This window comes from Geospiza fortis, unplaced genomic scaffold (assembly GCF_000277835.1).
Source record: "Geospiza fortis unplaced genomic scaffold, GeoFor_1.0 scaffold271, whole genome shotgun sequence".
NCBI lineage: Eukaryota > Metazoa > Chordata > Aves > Passeriformes > Thraupidae > Geospiza > Geospiza fortis.
Genome location: NW_005054405.1, coordinates 456,530 through 466,516, shown reverse-complemented (window position 1 = coordinate 466,516; position 9,987 = coordinate 456,530). Strand labels below are relative to the sequence as shown.

General features: G+C 44.0%; 1 protein-coding gene across 1 annotated transcript in view; it reads right to left on the bottom strand.

The window, feature by feature from the left end:
* Nucleotides 1-318: 318 nt before the first annotated feature.
* SEC23B (SEC23 homolog B, COPII coat complex component) overlaps nt 319-9,987 on the bottom strand; it is a 13,318-nt gene continuing 3,649 nt past the window's right edge. Inside the window, exons 7-20 of the mRNA XM_031061262.1 lie at nt 9,971-9,984; nt 9,288-9,446; nt 8,496-8,611; nt 7,430-7,553; nt 6,890-6,970; nt 6,484-6,573; nt 6,124-6,230; nt 5,835-5,988; nt 4,408-4,485; nt 3,952-4,113; nt 3,636-3,722; nt 1,965-2,120; nt 1,100-1,165; nt 319-577 (exon numbers count right to left, since the gene is read on the bottom strand). Of these exons, the coding sequence (XP_030917122.1) occupies nt 488-577; nt 1,100-1,165; nt 1,965-2,120; nt 3,636-3,722; nt 3,952-4,113; nt 4,408-4,485; nt 5,835-5,988; nt 6,124-6,230; nt 6,484-6,573; nt 6,890-6,970; nt 7,430-7,553; nt 8,496-8,611; nt 9,288-9,446; nt 9,971-9,984 (1,484 nt within the window). The 3' untranslated portion in view covers nt 319-487. The remainder of the gene's footprint in view (nt 578-1,099; nt 1,166-1,964; nt 2,121-3,635; nt 3,723-3,951; nt 4,114-4,407; nt 4,486-5,834; nt 5,989-6,123; nt 6,231-6,483; nt 6,574-6,889; nt 6,971-7,429; nt 7,554-8,495; nt 8,612-9,287; nt 9,447-9,970; nt 9,985-9,987) is intronic.

The window sequence follows — 9,987 nt, the reverse complement described above, 5'->3', positions numbered from 1 at the left end:
GAAGCCCCGCCCCCAAAAGGGGCACGCGCCGGGGGGGCGGGGCACGCGCGAGAGGGGCGGGGCAAAAGGAGGCAAGAGCCGCCCATGGCACCGACAGCGGGATTTGGGGACAACACTAAGGAGCAGCGCTCCTACCCCGTTTTGGTTTTCATTAATACAGCCCCCCGCTTGCTAGGAGACCTCTTAAGAACTCTTGAAAGAGAACTCTTGAAAGTTAGGCTAAAGGCTGTCAAAATCTCTGTTGGCTAAAACACCTTTCAACTCTAATTACGATGTGTGGAAAACGCAGAGTGAACAGAATATAGACAAACGGCAATACAAATAAATTAGAAGGGAGAAGTAAAAAACTCTCCCTGAATGTTTATTTCGTGTAACAGTTAAAATCCTTAGTTTAAAAGAGAGGAAAGGAAATGTAAATGAATTGGTCCACTTCTGTCATCAACATGATCCATGTAAATCGTCTGCTCCTGCTGCTCAGTCTGCTCAGTCACGATGCACTAGAAACTGCCAGCTTTTTCAGGTGGTCCATGAACACCTGGAGACTCACATCATCTGTCAGGATTGGAGCACCTGATTCCTGCAGAAAAAACAAAGAAATAACGAGCCTAAAATACTGTGGCTAACAGAGGGGATGAACTGAAAGCAAATCAAATGTCAGCACTCTGACCTAACTGCCTGCTAAAACCTTTTTCTCCTGCAAAAGCCAAATGCTACTCTTTGGCAACAGCACTGATATTACCCTCTCCTACAATCTGACTGCTGCAGGGAAGTCTCTTCTTCCTAAAGCACTGGGAATTTTGCTGCCCAAAGCTCTACACAAACAAGATAAACAAAGAGGATAAAAAAGTCTAGTATTCTCAGCTAAATCAGATTTACATGTATCCATATGCTAGTTGCTTTTTCCAGAATACTGAAAATGCATGACATCCAGGCTTGAAAACTCCATTCTGATCACCCAGTGCTACCATGATAAGGAACCAAAGACAAATGCAATGCTGTTTGTGGCCACTTGGTGAGACAGTATGGCCACTGCACACACAAACGTGTCCACGTGTATTTTACAGCATTCCCAAACATGAGTAGCTCCCCCATCGCTTACCTGGCCCCAGGCATAGAGGTTATTGTGGGTCTGAGAAGGATTCACTTTAGACAGGAGGAACCGGGCCTATAAAGACAAAAGAGGAGGAGTTTGGTAAAATGAGAGCCCTGTCTGCTCCCTCAGGCTTCATCTCACTCTAGATGCATGAGCAGCAATGTTCCTCTGCTTTTGCAAGGTACTAATTTAACTTAAGCAGGTTTCAAGCCCAGAAATCCCTGCTCCACAGAGAGCTTGTCTCCCAGAGGCACTGAGTGCCCTGCTCCAGCAGGCTGTGCTCGCCTGGCTGCTCTGATTCCATTGCACAGGAAACACCAGCACTGCTCTTCTCCCCCATGCCACATCTGCTCTTCCGAAAAGGGCTCAGTGCAAGACCAGTGTAAAAGGGTCACACCAAAAACCAACACCAAATCTTTGGTTTGGAGTATCAGTTCCTGCCCCTTCACTGCTACAAACAAGTACAGCACACTGCAATTCCAGGGAGAGTGAAAATAAGAACAATTTTATATCCTCATTCAGTGTCTGAGAGTGAAGATAGAGATGGTCAATCATTCAGCATTACTGTCCTAGCAAGCTAACTATAGACACAGAGCCAAATAATTTCTTTCCCACCCTTTTACTGGGGAATAAAAACATGTTTAAGTTGGCTTTTCCATTTTTTTCCACCCTCATATTTCATAACCATATCCTGCAAGTGATCAGCCTATTAAAAGACAGAATTGTAGTAAAAGCTGATAAGAAAATATGCAAGTTCTGTACTTTGAAGAGCTAAATTGTGTTTGACTACCAGAACCATCCTTTCAGAAAAGCAGAATAAGCCATTTGCTCTAAGCAACAACAGAAAGAGCTCCTCCAGAAAGTTCCTTACCTGACTGCCCCCATGCTCAGTGTGGATGTAACGTGGCATTGGGAATCTAGTCTGCAGGATTTCCTGGGCATCATCCAGTGGGGCTTGCAGGAGATGCTTAAAGTTTTCATATTCAGGCATGTCTTGGTATCCAGCTTTCTGCCACTGGGCAATAGTCTATCGATGGGACAGGGAGGAAATGAAAATGGAGCACAGATGTCTACAAGCCTCCCCTTTTTACCCTGCTACATGTGCTTCTGCTGAGGGGCAAACACACACCTTCACTACTGTGCCTACAACATTACTTTCTGTCCCTGAATTTAAGCACAGGCACCCAACACAAAACCTGGCAGCAATTTGTGCAGTGCCAGAGCAGTTTGTGACCAATCTGCAATATGCTTCAGCCTGTGCCAACACACAAATGAAACATTTACAAATCACTGACTTTTTGAATCTGACTTGGCCTTACAGTATTTTCAAGGCATCCACTGCATGCACCATATGTCTGCAGCAATTCCTCTGTACATACACAGGTCAGACACTCAGCTCTTCCCTTGTCTGAATTTTACCCACCTGCTGAGCGTCTTGCTCTGCAACAGAAGATAGAAACTCCTTAAGGTAACTCCAGAAGATTTTTAGAAAGGGACAGTAACTAAGCACTTCCTTCAGTCATGAGAGAAGGAATATAGCAGCAGATTTCAAAAACATCCAGTATTTAAAACTGGAAAACTGCCTGATTTCTTGAAGAGCCACAGTACTTAAGAACGAAAACCCTGCAAGCAAAAGTCTGTCACTCCTCTGAAAATACTTGCAACTCTGTTAAAGTATGTATCATCTTGTAACTCTGCCTTGCTTCATTTCCAGTTTCTCTGGCCTTTTCCAGGTATGGTAAGGGACCACCTTCGTGGCCAAGCTAACACACGAAGCTAGGTCTCATAAATTCTTGGAGATTTATATCACACCCGAGATAGCTCAGCTACCTTAGAAGGCATAAAATCAGCAGGATGGCTTCTGTGGTAGTGTTGGAAATAGAAAAGATTTATAAAAGGCAAAATAGCAAAACTCTTCACAGAAAAAAACTGAGCCAGGGGCAAGAGGCTCTTGCTCCTGGTAAAACACCTCACAAAAGTGATTGGTTCCTTTGTTTCTTTGATTGTCTTCTTCTAGTAAATTGCTTAGGTGGGACTTTTGGCTCCTGTCCAATTGGCTATCCTTAAGTTTGAGGTGAAGTCCCCCAAGTCCTATGAGGTGTCTTTTTACCTAATTGAGGAAAGAAACTTCTAGGCTTTTTTCCTTTTTAAGGAGACAAAAGACAGTTTTGTCACTCCATCAACAGAGAGCACATTCCTATACTGCTGCTTGGTGCAGAACATATCCTTAGTGGTTCCAGTATTACTTTTACTCTGACAGTGGTGGGAATTGCATTCCAACAAGCAGCATGTACGACACGGTCATGATGCTGTGTGGGCTTTGCAAGAAGTTAGTTTCTTAATATTTCATACTAGCAGCAAAGCTGTCTGCATGCATGGCAGGAGGGAAGGAGCACAAAAAGTCAAAGAGAATGTGTTGCACCACTGTGTGGGCTTTGCAAGAAGTTAGTTTGTTAATATTTCATGCTAGCAGCAAAGCTGTCTGCATACATGGCAGGAGGGAAGGAGAAAAAACAGAGAAAGAGAATGTGTTTCACCTTACCTCACCAAGGTAGATAACTATCTGGAAGAAAGTATCCATCAGGAGGATTCTGTCAGGAAGAATACTGCTGCTGTCCAAAAGCACTGGCTGGGGAAAATAAAGAACAAAGTCAGGCACCCCTAAGCTCTCAGATCTCAGGATGCCAGAGAGCAATTTCTACGCCCATCAGTGTAATTTGATATGATCTTGAATAAAAATATCTTGTCCATTAACTTTTTTTTAATCTACAGGGGCCTTTTGGTCAAAATAGTGTTACTTCAACTGAGCACTCATTATTTTGAGTTGATTGACCTCTTCCTGGAAAACACAGACTCACCTCAGGAGGCCCATGGAAAGAATAGGCATAAAGGATGGGCTGGATCATAATGAGGGACTGGGTCAGGTCCTGCCTGGCAAAGTGGTGCCGATAATAGGAAGATTCATCCGGGCTGTTATTGAAGACCTGCAGGAATGGGGAGCGGCGCAGGTGGAAGATGAACTGCACCAGAAAGAGGAGTGAGACAAGAAATGTCAGCCAAAGTTGCCAAATCATGTGGACCCAATTCCAGTATATTTGAACAGCAAATTCTTCATGGAAAAGTCTGCCCCTTAATAACTCCTCAGACTTCTTCCCTTATTGGTCTCTTGCAGTGCTGAACTACAGGACCAGTCCATTACATTAAAAAAGCACCTGTTCCTCCCCTCCTGAATCTGATATATAGTGCCAGATGTTTCATCATTCCCAATCACCCCTGCACACTTTTCCCACGGCTGTGGGAAGTGACATTCTTACCTGAGGATACAAAGAAAATGATTCTGACAGCCTAAAGGAGTTGGGATCATCTTTGTTGTATTGTCCAAATTTCTGACACTGTTGGAAGCAAAATGGGTAGTTTGGTTATCTCTCTCTTTTTAGTATTTTTTACTTTTTCTTTAATAGAATTTACATCTCTTTTTCTACAGGGTGTTCTTCTGCTAATTTTTAAACAATCAAGGCATGAACCTGACAAGAACAAGTACTACAGTATTTACAGGCTATTTTTCTTTAAGTCAGTGATTTTTCTGTCTTACTGAAATGAGAATGAAGATTTAATCTATTTTGATATATATATATATTCATGAAGTCTAGATTTGAATTTATCCAAGAATAAAAGAAATGGTGCCTCTACAGCACTACCCATTTTTTTTCCATTAATTCACTGCTATTACACCTGAACTGTTCTGTACACTATGGAACATTTCTTGCAGAACAGCAGATAAGTATTTCACCATTTCACTGAAATTAAGTATCAGTGGTTTTAGAAATTAAACTCTAAATGATCCCACAGTCATTGCAGCAAACAGTTTGCCCCTGTTTGTGCTTGTGCTCCAATCTCTATTTGACTGGCCCTGTTTTTTTAGGGTCTGATGTGCCATATTGCATTAGTACCAACGCCACATGGGTGTTTGGACAAGACCAGCACTGATTTAGGCAATTTGGGCTTGTGAAATTCAAAGCAAGAGACAGTAGGAGGTTGCAGAATTAATTCAGATTACTATCCTGAACTTGCCCACACCTGAATGCTGTGTCCAGCTGTGGGCTCTCCAGTGCAAGACACACATAGGTATGGTCTAGCATATACAAACAAACTGGTCTAGCAAAGGCCACCAAGTTAGTCAGGGGTTGGAGCATCTTATGAAGAAAATTAAGCTGAAGAGGCTGGGTTTGCTAAGCCTGGTGAAGAGTGAGATCAGGGAGTCAACTTTCTGTCTACATGACTGGTAACTGGAGAAATGGAAATTGTGATTGAGAGATAGAGGCAGGGAAGAGGGAAATAAAAACAACAAACCAGTGACTGTGACCAGACATTGGAACAGGCTGTCCAGAGAAGTGTAAGAAATCCCACCCTTGGAGATTTCAAAACACAACTGAACAAGACTTGCAGCAAGCTGCTCTAACTTCAGAGCTAGTCCTACTTTAAGCAGGAGGGTTGAACCAGTGACCATCCCACCTGCATTATTCTGTGTTTCACTATCCCTTATTCAATCCCTTTTGGCATGATGGAATGTTCACCTATCCCATCCTAAATTTGCTGATCACACTGGGTTCTGTTATTCCACACTACAGCTATGTGACTGTGATGCAAGAACAAAGCAAGTCAATCTGAAAAAAGATTGCTGTTGTCTCTTCCACTTTCACTGAAATCAAGAATGCCCCCAAGCTCAGTGTGTTGGTCTTACCAGCCTGATGAGCTGCCTGTCCAGCCAACGCAGAACATCAGGTCCCTCCTCAGACTCAGCCCTGTACACTCCCAGCCGTGCCATCAGCACAGCAGCTGCCTCCTGGTCAAACGCGGCCTCGATGTGCTGGAGCTGAGTCTGTGCATCTGCCCAGCTGCAGGGTGAGCAAAGGGTTAATGCCACGTGCATCCACGTGTGCCAGTGCATGCAGCAAAAAGCCAGGAATCCCAGCACAAACTGGAGCTGAAGCTGCTGCCACTCTGGCAGAGCACTGGCAGGGGGTACTCACTTCCTGGCTATGGTGGTGACACGAATGCGCTTCTGGGTGCTGGAGTGTTGATAGTGGGTGACAAACTGCACTGCCCCTCTGCCTCCCTGAGGGATGGGTGCATTGTGCTGCAAATGAAACAAGGGCACTCTTCAAAACATGATTTCCAGAACTCTTCCCAGCTGTAACAAGCCCCCAGACCACATAAAAGGAAGAGACACATGCAAAAAAGTTCTGAAATTATTTCCTCATCACAGAACACTTGGCTGCTTTGCAACTATCCCCCTGCAACACAGGGGGTGCCATGGCATTATCTAGACCTGTAACAAGTAGTTTGATGAGTAAAAAAGACTATTAAAAGAAAAAAAAGCCAGGACTTACCTGATTTACCACTTCAAAGTAAATGGCCAGAGTTGTACTGGGATCCAGACTACAGATTTTCCATTGAGATGTCCCTCCAATTCCAAGTTCCTGCACAGAATCAAAAAGAAAGCAACAATTTTCCTCTAGCAGCAGGAAAGGCAAGCTTTTGTTAAATTCTGATCAGAGGTACCAGTAATGGCAGGTCTTCTAGATTGCTTATCTTTTGGGTGTGAATGAAGTTACTGAAGGCCATTCAGTTAAAAGAAATTCTTAGGAAGCAAGAATTTATTCTAAGAAAGGCTGTCATTTCCTAGGGATGCTTCCTGGAAAACTCTGACATTCTGGTTCAACTGTAGGTCTAGACAGAAACTTTGCACTGTATATTTACTTCTTTATTAAAGATTTTTCCATGTCAGAAACTTACATTTTCAGACACACATGGCCCTTTAGCATTCAGGGATATGCATGGTCCAATGGCTCCTGCAATTTTCAGCTCCCTGGAGGTCTTGAACAAGGTAAAAAAAAAAAGTTTGTTTTTTTCATTAAGTCAGTCAAACAGAATACACACAGTCTAAATTAGTCACTCAGCTTTAATGAGATGGTATTTCCCAGACCACCCACTGCTAGAATTAGTGAATCTGCAGAACCACATTTTAATAATGAAGACATATTTATAGGGATGAAACTGTATGAAATGCTCCTCGTTGAGTGAGGAGAGGCTGCTTTAAATGAAACAAAACTAAACCAAATAAACAAAACAAAAAAAAAAACCACACAACAACAACAAAATTATTAAGCTTCCAAATAAATATCCCTCCAGTACAGTGCTGCTCCCAAAGAAGCACTACATCTGACCTCTAACATGTAGACATTCCTATACCCTAAACATCCCAGAGACTTAAACTGACTTTTTAATCAACAGCACTTGTATTTCCCCATTACTGCAATCAAACTCATCTCTCACCTTCACATCCAGATTTGCACCAAAAGCCATCCGAAATTCCCCATTGTAGCCTTTGCTAAATACCCTCTGGAAGGTCTGCTTGAAGAGAGAAGTGTTGAAGGAGTCTCCCATCACCATGTGTCCTCTGAGAAAGAAAAACAAGGGAACTGAAGCAGTTGGGATCTAGAAGCACCAAGAATACACCCCTGAACCTCTGACACGTGCAAACACATGCAGTTACTGCTTTAGAGCATGCCTTTGCATAGGCAGGATTCATACCAGGGAGTGCAGATTCATGGGTGCCTCCTACAAAGCCACACAGGTTAGTGCTCCACCTTTGTCAGTTTCCTTTCTCAACTCTGTTTCTTGCCATTGCTTCAGCTGCCTTCAAAACCTTTGTGTTTCAACCCTGGAAAGCTCTTTGCTCAGGCTGCCTTCCCTGAGCAGGGCTGGAACCACCCGCATCACACATGGGGTGGCTACACCACTGCAGCACAGGGAAGGTGCTGGGCTTCCCCTAAGTGCCCTGGCAAACCCAGGCCTGACCAGATGCAGCTCAGTAACACATCCACAGGGTCAAACAGTCTCTCTTCTCCTTGCTGAGCACCGAGGGGTTATTTACAAACACCTTGCACTTGCAGTAAGACATGCCAAGTCCCCAAAAGGCCTGGGTTAGCACACAGCCTTTCTCACAGAGACCATTTCTAGCAGTATGGGACAGAGACCTTTACCCCTTAATATATGTCACTTAAAACTGGGCCCAGGGAAGTCAAGAATCTCTGGAGAAAGCATAAGCAAGCTGTTAAGCAGAGAAAATCTGGCCCACACAAGGAAAGCTTCTACCCACCATTGAGTTTTCTAACAGCAGTGCTAATTCACATGCTGCTTTGAGACTCCAGAAATGTGGACTGGGATCAGGTGAGGCTTGCCATATAATTCCTGGCAAATTCAAACCACAGTTTAGAACAGAACGATAAAAACCCTTCTGCCCTGCCAGCACACCTAATTGCTTCCTGAAGTATTTTCCCCCTCCAGAAAAACCCTCAAAAGCAGGTGCCAGCTGCATGCTGCCCTGCTGTGAACATACCCAGTGAGGTTTGCACAGCACTTCATCTCCAGCAGCCCTGTCTGGTCCAGGGCACAGGCGTAGATGTCGATGCAGTGCCCGTTGGCCGCAGAGCGGTTGGCCAGGGTCTCGTAGTGCTGGGAACACACACCGGGGGTTAGGAGGCTGCAAAGTGCAACTTCTGCTGCTCCCCACCTCAGGCCAACACAAGGTACACATGGGGCAACCACCAGTACTGTGGTAGTTAAAGAGATGTTGGCTGCAGCACATTGCTCCCTTCTAGGATGAGGATTGCATTTGGATGAGCCTGGGTTTATTGTCTCAAATATAAACAGTGCATAAATGACAAGGGATCATCTAGTCTGTGATGACTTGCTGGGAACCCAAAGGTAGCAGGATGACACCTGTTCTCTTAACTTTCTCTACACTGACAGGCACATTTCATATCTGACATTTTTTCTATTTTAATGGTTGTTTTATATGCCAAGAAGACAAAGGAGGCTTTCTGGAAATAACCAGTTCTTGGGAGATTTGTTCCTCTCTAGGAGGAGATACAATGATGCAAATGAACAAACTCTCCACCCACCATCAGCTAAGAAACAACAGTGAAATACTTTCTTCTCTGAGAAGGCACAAGACCATGATGGAGAACTAACGAGGAGAAAGCTTTTTTACCCTTCCCTTAACCATCCTCATAATTTAGTGTACACAAAGACTCAGATTACTTCAAGGACAACCATGCAACCCACATAGTGTTCTGACACAACACTCAGTTTCAGCTTTTAAACACGCCCATCAAGCCCTAGTACCTACTTTGGTGGCCTTCTTCATGAACCTTGCATTGTCCTTCTCAATGTCATGCCAGGAACGGATGGGTGTTTTCAGTTCATCTCCCACCACCATGCCTGGCCCCTGTGTTGGTGGCCCACCTGTGAATAGCATAATTCTGGCCCCTGTGTTTGGAAATGTGCCCTGAAATAAAAACAAAGACTTATATCAAAGAAGGGGAGGAGGGACAAAAAATGGAAACTGATTAAATAGCAACAATGTTTTCTTTAGAGAAGGGTGTGCACGTGCTCCTGCAATGTCAGCAGGGACCTGTCCCTGCTAGAGGCCACCTCAATAAATAGTGATGCACTTCCTGACAGTCACATGAAGTTTAAACTCAAACCATATCAAGCTTCATGCCTTCAAAACAGGAAGCAGGCAGTTTCTGTTCTCTTTACTTATATCTTAGATAATACTTAGATAAATCTAGTGCTTACTATCACCCCTTGTGTAGCAACACACACAAGAATCAGAGGCCTTTAAACACCTGCAAATTTTACCATTTAGATGGAACCTTCCAGCCCACTCTACATCAGCTGGTGCTAGCACAGCTCAGATGTCAGCAGAGACAAATTGCAGCTCTGCACCCCACTGTAACCCAGCTGTACTAATCTCATCTCATGTGCTTACTTTGGCCTGCTCATCTCAAACAGCAGCATTAGAAGTACCTCCAATAAGCCAACTG